The 16,742-nt window shown below is 45.6% G+C and overlaps 1 protein-coding gene across 4 annotated transcripts; it reads left to right on the forward strand.

Annotated features, from left to right (window-relative positions):
- On the forward strand, positions 1 to 5,922 carry LOC108923305 (kelch repeat and BTB domain-containing protein 2-like). Of its 4 annotated transcripts, none has more exons than XM_018733968.1 (4): positions 1 to 69; positions 2,022 to 2,622; positions 3,809 to 3,974; positions 4,334 to 5,922. In XM_018733968.1, the coding sequence occupies exons 2-4, from the start codon at positions 2,450 to 2,452 to the stop codon at positions 5,078 to 5,080; spliced, it is 1,086 nt and encodes a 361-aa protein (XP_018589484.1). In that variant the 5' UTR covers positions 1 to 69; positions 2,022 to 2,449; the 3' UTR covers positions 5,081 to 5,922. The 4 variants fall into 4 exon arrangements, with proteins under 4 accessions (XP_018589484.1, XP_018589485.1, XP_018589486.1 ...); XM_018733969.2 differs by lacking the exon at positions 1 to 69 and adding an exon at positions 1,527 to 1,884; XM_018733970.1 differs by lacking the exon at positions 1 to 69 and having other exon boundaries at positions 2,284 to 2,301; positions 2,409 to 2,622.
- Positions 5,923 to 16,742: the final 10,820 nt, after the last annotated feature.

Here is a 16,742-nt window from a genome sequence, read left to right on the forward strand (position 1 = left end):
CTTGGTATTTCGCTTCCGGAGCGTCAACGTTTGGAGGGAGCGCGTCGCTAACTTGAAAATATCCATAAAGTAATTAATATTTTTTTGTTTAAATTTAAACGTTTTTATTGGATAAATAGTTAATCGCGAGTGCTTTTTATATGAAGTTTGAAGTTGGGAGGGAGGAGAAGTGATGGGCTGAGTGGTGTGACATCTGATTATGACACACCGTCAGAGAGGACTTGGGTTGGAGCTGCTCGGATTTCCCTTTGCAGTGGCTTTGCTTTGAGTGCAATGCTCGCGCGCGGCCAGGGGGGAGCCGGAAGGATCGCGAGCTCCGTTCTTTGACTCTAATGCGTGTGACGTATGAAGAGCCAGAGCCTGTGCGCGCACACTCTCACAGAAGTTCTGTAGGTGGGCTGGCTCTGAGGCCTTGGACCCAGCCCGACTCGTGTGTCTGCCGAGCTTTGAGCGGGTTAGGGGCTCTGGTTTGTAAAACCGATTTTCTGTGGTTACTCACTGCTGTTGCCTTGTTCAAATCCCACCACCTGCTGTAGTACCCTAGGCCTAGGTCTGGGTACTTAACTTGAACTGATAGTTAATTGGCTCTGTAAATGGCAAAATCATCTCCCTGGGTAAAAACCATCAGTGAAACAAAGACTGATTATGATAAATGACTAAATGAAAATTAGTAAAAATTTGTCTTTGAAACAGTGTCTTTTGCTATTATTATTCATACAGAACATAACAGGTGGCTGAAGAAGTTCCACTAGTGGAAAAAAGAGTTCAGCATATATGCAATATTTAACTTTCCACAGTACTGGGCATAAAGAGAGCAGTGGGCAAATTTTTGTCTAAAATGATGTCCATTTTACTTGACTGTGACTTTGGGTATTTGCTATTTGCTGTCACTACTTGTGTTTGAATTTCAGATATCTTTGTACTGCTACATGTTGAATTCTTGAAATATTTTTTTTCTGTCAGTTACAAGGATTAATTTATAGTGAACTTGATGCTTTTGTCCAATGAGAGTTGCATTATTAGTTTTGTAGGTCAATAAAGTTAATGTGGATGTCGAGGTGGTGGTCTGAGTACTGAGCTGGTGTTCAGTCAGGGATCCAAAATGCACTTTAAAGATTTCATTTACTCATTCATACAGTCTGTGTTCACCTTCAGGGTTTATTTCAAAATACAAGCTTCAGAAGGCAGGTCACCAGGAAGTGAATTGTCAGAGTGATGCTGTTGAGGAAGCACTGACTGTAGGGATGGCAGCAATGGCAGCAGCAAACTGGGACACTTCCGCATGTGCTCAGCGTGTTGTGAGGGGTGGGGTACAGGCTTCATAGTGTTCATATCTCCAGAGCCATATACTGTATAAGATGATGAAACATACCTGGCTGTAGTGAACAGTGTCCAGTCACAGGCCAGCTGCTGTGTGGAAATTACTGCTCCATCACCACTAATTTTCTATCAGTTACCTACTATGTTTTGTTTGAGCAGTTAAAACCAGTTTTCTTAGTTATGCATTGTCATTGTATTTGATGATAATAATGTTTAGCCTGCTAAACTAATAGGAAGTTTTTACTTGGTTTTTTGATAGGTCTTTGATGCTGTAAAGCCCTCTCATACATGTTTCCAAATGAATTAGCTGATACATTTTGCATGCTTATAGTATTTAGTTTTAAAGTGGTTCTGCCTGAGGCACGGTGGTGCAGTGAGTAGTGATGCTGCTTTACAGCAGCTGGGTGGTGCAAGAGGACATGGATTTAATCCCAGCTCTGTCTCTGGGGAGTTTGCAGGTTCTCCCCATGTCTGTGTAGGGTGCTTTGATTTCTTCCCACATTCCAAACGCATGCAGTTCACATGGATTGATAAGTCTAGAAATTGCCCATAGTGTGTGAATAGGTGAGTAAGTGTGTGTGGCTACCCTGCATTTGTAGTTGTTGCTGTGGCTGTGCACTTATAACAGCTTTTCAAAGGTAAATCTAATGAAGGCATCAGGTGCTGCTACTGCTTCAAGTGTATATTCTCTTTTCCTGCAGACAATGAACCTGGACTAGCACTGACATAGCAGTTTGTCCACCTTCCCATCTATCTTCCTTATTCAAAGTACAGTCTCCTTGGCCCTGTCCTCATAGCATCAGGATCACCTTGCAACAAAGCGGTGCTAAGTGCTTTATCTATTTTAAAGCAGCAGGAGAAACTGGTCTATGTCACTTCAAGAACTGTGCTGACCAGGACGACCAGAGGTGTGAGTACCAATTATGGGAAACTTTTGATGCACTGCAGGATGAACTGAGACCCCTCTCCAAGCATCTGTAGGTGAATGTGTGTGTCCTAACATATCAGGCCTTGGTGCTCTCCAAAGAATAAAGGCTACTCCGCCACCTATTCCACATCACTGGTGGACGTTTTGGATTTTCCTCCAGAGTTTGGATTCATCAACCGCTTCGGTCCGTGGAATGCGACCATGTCATGCCTCAGTGAGCTTTATCCAGTCAACACGGTCTACGCTGTCTCCTTTCTGGAGCAGCTCAAGTTCTTCTATGAGAAGAAACTGCTGACAGATGTGGTACTGATGGTCGAGGATGCTGAGATCCCATTCCACAAGACGGTGTTGGCCACGTGCAGCTCCTACTTCAGGTGAGCACCTTATACAGCCAAGATTTCTTCTCTGCCATGTTCAGTGTCTATTTTCTGTCGTCAGTGCAGAATGTAAATAGAAACTGCTGAAGTGCAACCTGTAAAAGAAATGTTCGCTATAGATGGAGTGTTTAGCTTTCCATAATGCTGGATGTAAAAATAACTGTTGGAAAATCTCCAAAATGAGGTGTATTATGCCTGAATGTACCTCTGTGAAGTCATTCTTTTTTTCTGTTACTTATTGCATTTCAGTTTTTAAATAATGAAATATTGCTCAATATTGAAGTACTGAAATGTATCTGAACATTAAACTATTTTTTTTAGTTTGTAGAAAGCATAACAGTTGTGAAACTGTGCTAGAGATTTATGGAGAGTCAAAAGTAATGTACGAGAGAGGCTAATGGAGAAAGAGTGTGGAAATAGGTGTGTATATGTACCACTATAAGTCACCTTGAATAAAGTTGTAAGCATTATACTGCATGTAATGTGTACTGCTTTGGAGAAAAGCATCTGTTAGATGAATATATATAAATGTGTGTCCAGGGAGACTGGATGGATTAACTTCCGTCATGGGAAGGGTTTTCTGCTTCTCTTCATAGAGATGCAGCTCTCTTAAGGAGATGGTGTGCTGCTAGGTTTATGGAAATATATCAGCAAAACTGTGTGTTTAAGCACTTTCCCACAAAACTTCTATCATTCAAGTTTTTCTTCCTCTATTGTCCCTGTGATGTATGGGGTTTTAAAAGCACAGTATGTGTACATTGCAAGAATCTGCTGAGATGGCAGATTAACAATTTCTGTGGAATTTTATACTCGCAGGCCACTTCTGTGCTGTGTTGGCATCAGTGCATGCAAGCTTTCTGGATTGCTCATGATTATAGCATGGATGTATGATTTCAGTATGGCATGCTAAGTAGTGGAAGGTAAGTTAAGCTGACAACCATAATGTTGAAAAGACTGTGGAGACTGGGAAAACTGCTTTACATCATGAGAAAAAGTAATTGTGCCAGCTCCAGTAACCAGCATTATTGCAAGGGTACTATATTAAGTATCTCAAAGTCCTGTAAAGACAACCTGGGGAAGTGGCCACTGAAGCTGTGAGCATCTCTGAGGGTTATTGTAAAATAGTGAGAATTGCAAGTTGATGATAAAAACATGCCTTCATTCTCATCTCCGTTGCCCACAGAGCCATGTTCATGAGTGGCCTGAGCGAGAGCAAGCAAAGCCACATCCATCTGCAGAATGTGGACTCAGCCACCCTGCATATGATCATCACCTATGCGTACGCTGGTAACCTGGCCATTACTGACAGCATGGTGGAGCCGCTCTATGAGATAGCATGCTTCCTGCAAGTTAGTTTGACACACACAGCGCTTGTCACTGTCTAGTTCTCAGTACTCTCCTGGGAATTTGAACATCTTGTATTTTAAAATTTCCCTTAGCTTTGTGAGCCTTTTATTGATGTAGATACAGTATAGCATTATGTTAGATATACAACCTTTATTGCCAACTAATCAAAAAACAGCAGTTTGCTTCTTTGAGCAGAATCTGCATTTGTATTCCAAATTTAAACATGGTTGTGATTAATAGTTGATTTGATTATTGATGATTCCTGGCAAAGTATTTCTACTTATTTTGACAAATTTTACATTAAAGGTCCATCCCATTAAGAAGTTATACAGATTCATAGACTTTTGATTTTCTTCTTCAGGTAGATGATGTGCTGCTTCGTTGCCGGGAGTATCTAGTGAAAAAGATCAACACAGACAACTGCGTGCGCATGCTGAGCATCGGTGACCTGTTCGGTTGTGCCAAGCTAAAGCAGAGTGCCAAGCGTATGATTGAGCACAAATTCCCATCTGTGTACAGGCAGAAGGCATTCTTGCAGTTGTCCCATGAGCTCCTGGTGGACGTTCTGAGCAGTGACAATCTCAATGTAGAGCGGGAAGAAACGGTGCGTGAGGCGGCTATGCTGTGGCTGAAGCACAATATGGAGTCACGTTCACAACACCTGTCCTCAGTGCTCAGCCAGATCCGCATCGATGCACTGTCCAAGGTGACGCAGTGTGCTTGGTTCCAGAGTTTGCCGCCCAATGACAAGTCTGTGGTGGTGCAAGGCCTCTACAAGTCCATGCCCAAGTTCTTCAAGCCTCTCCTGGGCATGACCAAGGAGGAAATGCTGATCTTTATGGAGGTGGCTTCTGAGTATTCAGACACGTGTGTGCAGGCTGTGGTGTTTCTGGGCATGCTTTGCATCTTTGTTCGTGAGGCACACACGAACGAGCATGCACACTACACCATCTACCAATACGACATCGAGCTGGACTGCTGGCACTCGCGCCAGCTAGTCTCCGAACGTGTACTCTGGGACTTGGGCAAGGACTTTCGCTGTACTGTGGGTAAGCTGTACCCTCCTGTCTGGAGGAGTCTCCTTGGAAGCCTCCCACGTACCTGTTAGCCCCTGACAGGACAGAAGAATTTGAGGTGGACAGTGAGATGGTATCCCTGCCGCACTTCTAGCTTCCAGAAACTTCCTCTTCTCTCTCCCGTCTTTTAGAACTTTAGAAGGGAGTGGAGTTACGAATCAAAACAAGAGTATACAGTTAAATTCGATCTGGTTCGTAAGAACATGTACGATGTACGATTGTTTTCTATGAGCAGCAGCTGTGATCTTTGAATCTGTATTGGTCCTCGCTTTTCTAACTGGTGCAGAGACACTGGGGTGCTGCCACTGCTGTGCTGCTAATCTCCACACTCCCCAGCAGTACCAAATTGTTTACCTCAGGCTGACATTGTACTACACCTGCGGTTAAATATCTCCTGTATTCAAGTTCTTTCATCTTTTACTTCTGGATAGGAATACTGGTCTGTTTTACCGTTTTTAATAGTGTGTCAGTGTGACTGATTGACAATGATGACATCAGCGCACTCCAGAGCAACTGGCAACTATACTACAATACCTCTTGTCTTGTCCCAATGCTGATGAAGGGTAGACCTGCACTTCTCATGGCAACTATGAATAGGAATGTGGATAACGGCTGTTTTTGTGTGTGTAGGGGGGATGTCAATGATGCCTGCAAGTCTGGTCACCAACTGTGACATGCCCCCTTAACCCTTCCTTATCCATGTTTCCTTGGTTAGTCACCAAAAGTTTTCCCAATGAAGTGTACCCATCAACCATTTCTGCCACAAAGCACTGCTTGATGTTGGGAACCCCTCCTCACCCCACCCATATTCCTCCTTCACATGCGGGTCTTTTTAGTACTATTGTTACAGTAACTTTGGGCTCATGTATTTTTATTTGCTGCTGAAATACATGTATGACTATATATTTTTCATTTGTTTAAAGAAAAAAATCTTTGGAAATAACCAAGTCTATTTTGTGGTGTTTTTTTAATGATTTAATATGACATTACTGTCGTGTGATTGTGCATAGATACCCAGTTTCTTTGATTTTGTTTTTCTCCGTTTCATGAAAGGAGGGTGTTTAGGGGAAGATGCAAGCATTGGGGCGGTGCGGTGGCGCAGTGGGTTTGACTGGGTCCTGCTCTCTGGGTCTGGGGTTTGAGTCCTGTTTGGGGTGCCTTGCGACTGACTGACGTCCCGTCTTGGGTGTGTCCCCTCCCCCTCCGGCCTTGCGCTCTGTACTGCCTGGGTTAGGCTCCGGCTCCCCATGACCCTGCATGGCATAAGCGGTTTCGTGTGTGTGTGTGTGTGTGTGTGTGTGTGTGTGTGTGTGTGTGTGTGTGTGTGTGTGTGTGTGTGAGAGTGAGTGATGTGCAAGTATTGGCATCTCTGATTGGTGCCATGCATCAAGACCAGGCCACTATGTATGGAAGGGGTCCAGCTGCAATTAGAGCATTCATGCCACTCCCCTCCCCACAGCCAAGACTTTACAAACCATCCCAGGAACCAGTAGCAGAGAGCCCCCCCCCCTTATAGCATGCTTGGCTGCATCATGCCTTTCACACTGTATTTTGAACAACATTAATTTATTAAACAGCAAAGCTGATGAACACTTCTGTCTTTTGAGAGTGTTTGACCTTGGTGTAGGTTTTCATTGATTATGTGCACACTCAGGCTTAAGAATGGGTGGTGTGAAGCTTCAGGTTTGTCTGTTTGTCACTACCCTTGACCCTTTTCTGTTGATCTTTTTCAGTTTGTGTATGTGTTGAACCCATATTCCCAGGCATACGCACCAGACTTGAGTGACACAAGGCTTATTCACCACCTAAAAGGATTCTTTTGCTGTACTTTGTCTCCAATATCAAGTCTAGCCTGCTATATCAACACAGGATACATGTGGTTCCTGTACCATATAACATACTTCAGCCCACACTGTCACACCCCAAGTAGACCATCCATGGTAGACCTCTAAAAGAGGAATGTCACTTTCAGGATAGTGTGCAAATGCTGAGCATCACTATATGGTACAGATCAGTATCACGATCCTTTGACCAGAGGAGTGTGAAGGTTCCATTTGTAGGTGAAGTAGAGTGTTTTTTGAAGCCGAGTTCTGGCAAGGCTCAAGGCTGGATGGGATCCGCCCCAAGTTTCTCAGGTCTCTGGATGTTGTGGGGCTGTCTTGGCTGACACGCCTCTGCAGCATTGCGTAGAGTTTGGGAACGGTGCCTCTGGACTGGCAGACCGGGGTGGTCTTTTTAAGAAGGGGGACAGGAGAGTGTGTTCAAACTATAGGGGGGTCACACTCCTCAGCCTCCCTAGGAAAGTCTATGCCGGGGTACTGGAGAGAATTTGACCGATAGTCGAACCTCGGATTCAGGAGGAGCAATGCGGTTTTCACCCTGGCTGTGGAACACTGGACCAGCTCTATACCCTCACTAGGGTGTTGGAGGGTTCATGGGAGTTTGCCCAACGATTCATCCCTAAACCCTGGAAAAACCTATGAACACACAGTAGACATATTGCTGAAAAGTAAATATGTGAATATTTAAAAACTAATAATACACTGAAATAAAATAGAATTTAAATAAAATAAATAAGGTATAATATTTTAAAAAACACCTATCTGTATAACATTAAACATTTATATACTGCTATTTACAATATTCAGAAAGGCTATAAATAATTATAATCTATGAATGTTTATCAAAAGTAATCACATTCAATAATAATATTTAGTATTCAAAGCACACACAGCTCAACAGTCGTCATTTTGAATTTATATCTTTGTCACTATTTAAATAGTCTTTCATTTGTTTCCATATTTTATCAAAAGTGGTAAGTCTGTCCGACGTAATACATCTCACCTCTTCTAAGTGAAGTTGCTGAGTTTCCTGACCCAAATTTCAAAGGTGTGTACTCCTTCCAGTTTCCACATCTACAGTATAATATTACTCTGAGGGTATGGACGACGGATGGAAGCAGCAGTGGAGAATTGAAGTAGTTGGACCAGAAAGGTTTATTTTCTTTTACTAAAAAGTATTCCTCAAAACACATTAACCCCCAACCAAGTACAAAACAAGCATTAAGTTACAAAGAACATGAGGCCTATGAGCGATGGGCTTAACCCCTTGTATCAACATTAATGCATAGCTCTCCTGTTTACTGCATGAGAGTGTCTACATAAGTTTGCATCAATTCACCCCCACTAGTGCCCTAATACAAACTTATATAGCAGTAACTCCGCCCTTCTGGTTATACCATAACAGCCTCAACTATTCCAAAGTACATTTCCCCAAAAATTCTTCGGTGGGCTCATCACCTGCCGGAGAAACCGTAAGGGGCCGGTGCATTGTGATTTGGGCGGTGGTCGGGGCCGAGTGCCCGGCTGACCCAAACCTCGGGCGCCAACTCTGGTTTTTGGGACTTGGAATGTCACCTCACTGGTGGGGAAGAAGCCTGAGCTGGTGCGGGAAGTTGAGAGATACCGTCTAGATATAGTCGGGCTCACTTCCACTCACAGCTTGGGTTCTGGAACCACTCTCCTCAATCGAGGGTGGATTCTCCTCTATTCTCCACTATTCTGGCGTTGCCCAAGGTGAGAGGCGGCGGGCTGGTGTGGGCTTATTAATAGCCCCCCAGTTCAGCCGCCATGTGTTGGAGTCTACCCTGGTGAATGAGAGGGTCGTCTCCCTACGCCTTCAGGTCAGGGAACGGTCTCTCACTGTCGTTTGTGCTTATGTGCCTAGCGGCAGTGTAGAGTACCCGGCCTTTTTAGAGTCCCTGGGGGGCGTGCTGGAAAGCGCTCCCACTGGGGACTCTGTCGTTCTACTGGGGGACTTTAACGCCCACGTGGGCAGCGACAGTGATACCTGGAGGGGCGTGATTGGGAGGAACGGCCTCCCTGATCTGAACCCGAGCAGTGAGTTGTTATTGGATTTCTGTGCTAGTCGCGGTTTATCCATAATGAACACCATGTTCATGCATAAGGGTGTCCATCAGTGCACTTGGCACCAGGACACCCTAGGTCGGAGGTCAATGATCGACTTTGTAGTCGTTTCTTCTGATCTTTGGCCATATGTCTTGGACACTCGGGTGAAGAGAGGGGCTGAGCTGTCAACTGATCACCACCTGGTGGTGAGTTGGATTCGATGGCGGGGGAAAAAGCTGGACAGACCTGGCAGGCCCAAACGCATAGTGAGGGTCTGTTGGGAACGTTTGGCAGAGGCCCCTGTCAGAGAGGTCTTCAACTCCCACCTCCGACAGAGCTGGCTGAAGTTGCTGAGGTAGTCAAAAAACTCCTCGGTGGCAAGGCTCCGGGGGTGGATGAGATCCGCCCCGAGTTTCTCAAGTCTCTGGATGTTGTGGGGCTGTCTTGGCTGACACGCCTCTGCAGCATCGCGTGGAGTTCGGGAACGATGCCTCTGGACTGGCAGACCGGGGTGGTGGTCCCTCTTTTTAAGAAGGGGGACCGGAGATTGTGTTCCAACTACAGGGGGATCACACTCCTTAGCCTCCCTGGGAAAGTCTATGCCAGGGTACTGAAAAGGAGAATCCGACCGATAGTCGAACCTCGGATTCAGGAGGAGCAATGCGGTTTTCGCCCTGGCCGTGGAACACTGGACCAGCTCTATACCCTCACTAGGGTGCTGGAGGGTTCGTGGGAGTTTGCCCAACCAGTCCATATGTGTTTTGTGGACCTGGAGAAGGCATTCGACCGTGTCCCTCGTGGCATCCTGTGGGGGGTACTTCGGGATTATGGGGTTCGGGGCTCGTTGCTACGGGCTGTTCGTTCCCTGTATGACCGGAGCAGGAGCTTGGTTCGCATTGCCGGCAGTAAGTCAGACCTGTTCCCGGTGCATGTTGGACTCCGCCAGGGCTGCCCTTTGTCACCGATTCTGTTCATTATCTTCATGGACAGAATTTCTAGGCGCAGTCAGGGAACGGAGGGTGTCTGTTTTGGTGGCTGCGAGATCTAGTCTCTGCTTTTTGCGGACGATGTGGTCCTGTTGGCTTCATCAAGTCAAGACTTGCAGCGTGCACTGGGGAGGTTTGCAGCCGAGTGCGAAGCGGCGGGGATGAGAATCAGCACCTCCAAATCCGAGGCCATGGTTCTCAGTCGGAAAAAGGTGGATTGCCCCCTCCGGGTTAGGGGGGAGCTGCTCCCTCAAGTGGAGGAGTTTAAGTATCTCGGGGTCTTGTTCACGAGTGAGGGAAAAATGGAGCGGCAGGTTGACAGACGGATCGGTGCGGCGTCCGCAGTAATGCGGTCATTGTACTGGTCTGTTGTGGTGAAGAGGGAGCTGAGTCGTAAGGCGAAGCTCTCAATTTACCGGTCGATCTACGTTCCTACCCTCACCTATGGTCATGAACTCTGGATCATGACCGAAAGAATGTGATGGCGGATACAAGCGGCAGAAATGAGTTTCCTCCGCAGAGTGGCTGGGTGCACTCTTAGGGATAGGGTGAGGAGCTCAGTCACCCGGGAGGAGCTCGGAGTAGAGCCGCTGCTCCTCCGCATCGAGAGGAGCCAGTTGAGGTGGCTCGGGCATCTGTTCCGGATGCCTCCTGGACGCCTCCCTGGGGAGGTGTTCCGGGCTTGTCCCGCTGGGAGGAGGCCTCGGGGCAGACCCAGGACACGTTGGAGAGACTATGTCTCCCGGCTGGCCTGGGAACGCCTTGGGGTTCCCCCAGAGGAACTGGAGGAGGTGTGCGGGGAGAGGGAAGTCTGGAGGACTCTGCTCGGACTGCTGCCCCCGCGACCCGGCCCTGGATAAAAGCGGAGGAAGATGGATGGATGGATGGATGGATGGATGGATTTCCCCAAAAATTACATCCAACATAAATACTAAAACATACAAACAGTACAGAACATTTTCTACTATAAATATCCCTACATTACAACTTATAAAAACATTTATCACACTACACAATAGAACACCCCTGCCTAGTTGGTTGTGCCCAAGGACTCCCACCTAGATATACCCCAAATAGTTCACTCCATCTGGTTTACAACACAAGGCACCAAACACAACAGAATACCAGACAGCTGCACGGTAAGGAAAAAGTCTACAGAAATGATCTTCTAAAAACAATAAATACATTCACTCTCCACAACCAGTTACATATACCTGCCATACCTTTATAAAAGAAATATTATTAGTTAATGACAAACAGACAGATACCGGTAGGCCTTTCCCGGCACCCAATCTAGTTCAAACAAAAAGTGTTAAACTGAATACTAAACCAGAACAAGCAATATAACAATACAAGGTGAAATGCATGTGACAGGCAACAACAGCAACAAGGTTCAGCATTTCATTGATGGTACCTTGCCGGCATCTTACTGATTCCTTGCAACCAACTTGCCTGTCCCAGCTCAGTCTGTGACAATTACCTTTTTAGCTATTACTATACAAAGATGGTTCTGGAAAAGTACTCTTCATTGATCACGTACATGTCTTTTTAAAAGCAGTCTTGACAAAGACACAACAGACAGTACAAGACAGTCTGCTGAACACTTGACAGTTCTCCCAGGTCACTCTGAGCCCCCTACTCCACACAATGGTTTGGGGGTCACCTCTTAAGCCCTCCAGAATACCCCCATGGCAGACTGAGCATCAGTAATATGACAACTAATCAGGAAGGAACACAGGACCATGTACAGGAATAGACACTAACACCAACTACTTACATTAATCCACACCAGCCTCCCTCAGCACCATTACAATATTTTCAAGACCTTCCTTCTAAGCGTCCCTTGATATTTTTATGCCTAATTTTTTCTGCCACTTCTGTTTACATTTTACTTCATCCACTGGTATCTTACTCCTCCCACAGTATTTTACAGAAGAAAAACAGCTGTGCCATCCAGAGGTTAATGCTTGCTGATTCTGTGTTTGGTGCATTTGCAAACTGTAAAACTTAAGAGTATTTTTTGTTATGAAATCCCTGATTTGTAAGTATCTCTAGAAATGAGAAGGTGGTAAAGCACACACACACATTTTCAGAACCACTTGTCCTGTACGGGGTTGCAGGGAACCGGAGCCTACCCGGCAACACAGGGCATAAGGCCGGAGGGGGAGGGGACACACCCAGGATGGGACACCAGTCCGTCGCAAGGCACCCCAAGCAGGTAAAGTGGTAAAGTATATTTAGTTTTAAGTTGTTCAAAAGAGATCCAAACCTGGTAGAGGTCTCATTGTTATCAATTCAATTCATTTTTATAGAGCGCTTTTCTCACCAGTGACACAGAGCGCTTTAACACAGGCGTAAGATAAGAAAAACAGATACAAAGAAGACAGTAGACTAATGGCTACCATAAAAAAGTACTTTTATACAGCTATAACTATAATATAAGTATGCCTACTGGCCACTGGGAAAAGGAACAAAAACTCCCAACTGAAGGCTGAGGGAGAAAAAACCTCTGCGGGGTCCACAGGCCAGTGGTTGCCCACCCCTCCTCATTCTGGAGTAACAATTTAATTTGTAAACCAGTTTAACAAGTAATAATGATATTGTTGCTATAGTATCTTGGATCCCAAGCTCAGCATAGAACGCCTCGTTCATCACAGCAGTTGGTCATCATCCTCAGAGTGTCACGCGGAACACAGGGAGGGAGCCGGGATGGTTGAACCCAAGTGCAGCGTTGTTTGTCCGGAGATGAGGACAGTTTCTGATGTCGGGGACAGGCGAAGGGTCGGTGGATCGGCGGTCAGGGTCAGCGCGAAGATCCATAGACGACGTCGGGAGACTTAGCGAAGGGTCGGTCGAACGGCGAACAGGAACGAGGATCCGCGGTCGCGGAGCGCCAAAAACCGGAGGCCATGAACGAAGTGTCACGGGAAAAAGGGGCGGTTGTCCCTGACGAGATTCCCCAGGGGTACGGTGTGGTGATCAGTTGTGTTTTCTGTTATTACCTATAGAGGGCAGAAGTGTTCGGTAGGTACAGGAAGGATACGGAGGCAGCAAGGAAGCGGATTTAGCGGAGATACAGAAAAGCATGGTTGTGAAAACCCGGCGTGAACATTAAACGAGGCTACGTGCCAGTTAACAATATCATTCTCAGTGTGTTTAGTGAGTAAACACAACATGGTACCAGGAGTGCTCTGAGCAGCTGACAAACGCGACGAATACGATGGATGCTGTTAAACCACCTGAGTCCTTGAAACTAACCGGGAACGTCGACAGCAGCTGGCGGGCGTTCAAGCAGCAATTCTCGCTATACAGTTATATACATGCAAGCGGTTGGGCTGGATAACAAGCCGGATGCACGAAAGATTGCGCTGCTTCTGACGGTGGCTGGACCTCAGGCACTGGACGTGTACAACATCTTCACCTTCGCAAGACCTGGGGATGGCGAGGTATTTGAGGAAGTCGTCAGGAAATTTGATGAGCACTGCTCGCCCAAGAAAAAATGAGACGTACGAGAGGTATGTGTTCCGCTCGCGCGTTCAGATCAAGGAGGAGAAAGCTTCGATTCTTTCTTAACTGACCTGAAGCTAAAAGCGAGAACGTGCAACTTTGGTGTTTTGACTGATTCGTTGATTAGGGATCAAATTGTCTTTGGCATTCACGAGATGAAAGTGAGGGAAAGACTGCTTAGGGAAGTGGAGCTAACGTTAGATGATGCTGTCAAGATTTGTCATGCGAGTGAACTTGCTTTGCTGCATTCGAAAGCTTTCGGTGACAAAGTGGGCGCTGCTGTTGCTGACAGTCCAGTAGTCGGCGCTGTCACTCCACAAATGAAACAGCGAAGTGAACGATCCACGCCGAGGATAGGCACTGAGGCATTTAGTTGTAAAGGATGTGGCTCGGTGCATCAACCCAGGCGATGCCCGGCTTATGGGAAACAATGTGCGAAATGCAGAGGTATGAACCGCTTTGCCAAACGATGTTTCTCAAAGAAGAATAAGTCGAAGTCAACAACAAATGTGCATGCTGTGGAAGAGACGGAACTGTCAGAGAATTTCTTTGTAGGAATGATCAACGGTGATACAGAAAGTGTTCAGCAAAGCAATGAGACTAAAGAAGAAAATGTCTCAAATGTGGACAGTGTGTCTGGGGATAAATGGATTGTGTCATTAGAAATAAATGGATCCATTGTCTCACTGAAACTTGATACTGGAGCTAAGGCCAATCTGATAAGCACAAGTGACATAAGGGAGATGAAAATTAGACCTCACATTCGGAAAAGTCCAGTGTCGCTTAAAGCTTACAATGGGCAGGACATAAAGACTCAAGGTGTGTGTAGACTCAAAGTACATGTAAAGAGCAAAATTCATCGCCTTGTCTTTGTTGTAGTCCCAGATGATCATCACTCCCTTCTTGGTGACAAAGCCTGTGAGGAGTTAGGATTGGTCAAATGAGTGTATTGCATCAATAGTCATGATGTAGCATTGGCACAACAGGAAACTGCAAATGATATTGTCTGCAAATTTGAAGATGTTTTCAAGGGGCTGGGAGCTCTCCCATTCACTTACAAAATTCAGCTTAGAGATGATGCTCAGCCTGTGATACATGCTCCAAGAAGAGTTTCAGCACCACTAAAAGATAAACTAAAAAAGGAGCTTGACAGGATGACAGCTCTGGGAGTTATAAAGAAAGTGGAGGAACCCACAGACTGGGTGAACTCCATGGTTTGTGTGAAAAAGCAGAATGGTGATTTGAGGATATGCATGGATCCTCGAGATTTAAATGCAAATATAAAAAGAGAACATTACCAGATTCCAAAGGGTGAGGAGATTACCAGTGAGATGGCTGGTGCTAAGTATTTCAGCAAACTTGATGCTTCTCAAGGGTTCTGGCAATTCAAACTTCACAAAGGACAGCACCAAATACTGCACATTCAACTCACCATTTGGATGCTATTCCTTCCTACGACTCCCCTTTGGCATAATATCAGCATGTGAAGTCTTTCATCGTGCCATGGGGCACATCATAGAAGGACTTAGTGGAGTTTGTGCGTATGTTGATGACATAGTGGTATGGGGATCGTCATTACAGGAGCACAATGAGAGGCTTCTGAAGCTACTTCTAAGCATTCGGGAATATGGACTTCGACTCAACAAAGCCAAGTGTCAGTTTGGTGTAACTGAAATTACCTTTCTGGGTGACAAATTGTCAGGACATGGTGTAGGGCCTGATAGAAGTAAAATACAGGCAATCCTTGACATGCCGAGTCCAGTGGATAAGAAAGGAGTGCTGCAGATCATGGGGATGGTGAACTTTGTTGGTAAATTCATTCCAAATCTCTCCACAAAAACAGCTAGACTCAGGGAACTGCTGAGTCACAAAAACGAGTTTCAATGGACAAGCAAGCATGAGGAAAAATGGAATATCCTCAATTCAACGTTGACAACGGCACCAGTTCTTGTATACTTTGATGCATCCAAGAAGATCAAAATCTCCACAGATGCATCAAAATATGGGCTAGGCGCAGTCTTGCTCCAAGAAGAGGCTCACGGCTGGAAACCAGTAGCTTATGCCTCCAGAACAATGTCACAATCTGAAAGCCAATATGCTCAGATAGAGAAAGAGTGCCTGGGACTTGTGTTTGGATTTGAGAGATTTCATGACTACGTATATGGTTTACCATCATTCACTGCTGAAACAGATCACAAGCCTTTGATAGCAATCATTCGAAAGAATCTGAATGAGATGTCTCCACGCATTCAGTGTCTAATGATGAGACTGCAGCGTTATGACTTTGAACTAGTGTACACTCCAGGGAAGTACATTGTCTTAGCTGATGCATTGTCTCGCGCACCATCAGTATGCAAATCGCATGAAGTGAGCTCTACTGAAGTTGATGTGGACATGCATGTGAAATCTTGTTGTGGAAAGCCTTCCAGTGTCTGATCAGAAGTCCAAGCAAATAGCTGAAGAGACGAGAAAAGATCTAATTCTGCAGACGGTGATTACAAATTTGAACAATGGATGGGTCAAGAGTTCATGTCCACAGTTGTAGCAAATGGTCTTCTGTTGAGACAAAACAGAATTGTAATTCCATAGGTCCTGAGAAAGGAAATGCTTTGCAGGATACATGAAGGACATCTTGGAATAGAGAAATGCAAGAGAAGATCAAGGGATGCAATATATTGGCCTGGGATGAATGCTGACATTGAGAAAATGGTCAGTACATGTGAAATTTGTCTCAAGCATCAGAACAAGCAGGCAAGAGAGCCCTTGGTCACAGTGGACTTACCTAAGTATCCATGGCAGAAGGTGGGTACTGATCTGTTCCATTTCAATGGGAAGGACTACCTTTTGGTAGTGGACTATTTTTCCAGTTACTCTGAGATAGCACTGTTGTCCAATTCTTCAAGTGCATGTGTGATACAGCATGAAATCCGTTTTCGCCAGGCATGGCATTCCAACTGTAGTGATGAGTGACAATGGTCCTTGTTACAGTTCAAGTGAGTTTCAGGACTTTGCCGCTCACTATGATTTCCAGCATGTGACTTCAAGTCCACAGTTTCCTCAGTCCAATGGGAAGGCGGAGAAAGGAGTGCACATTGTGAAGCAATTGCTCAAGAAGGCATCAGAGAGCAAATCAGATCCATATTTAGCTCTTCTGAGTTATCGCGCATCGCCTCTGGAACATGGTGCATCTCCTGCAGAACTCTTGATGGGTTGCAAAATCAGGACAACACTTCCTTACAGAGGTGACATGAAGCAAGATGTAATAAAAGACATCACAATGAAACCGAAAGCTC

Source organism: Scleropages formosus, chromosome 17 (genome assembly GCF_900964775.1).
Source record: "Scleropages formosus chromosome 17, fSclFor1.1, whole genome shotgun sequence".
Taxonomy (NCBI): Eukaryota; Metazoa; Chordata; class Actinopteri; order Osteoglossiformes; family Osteoglossidae; genus Scleropages; species Scleropages formosus.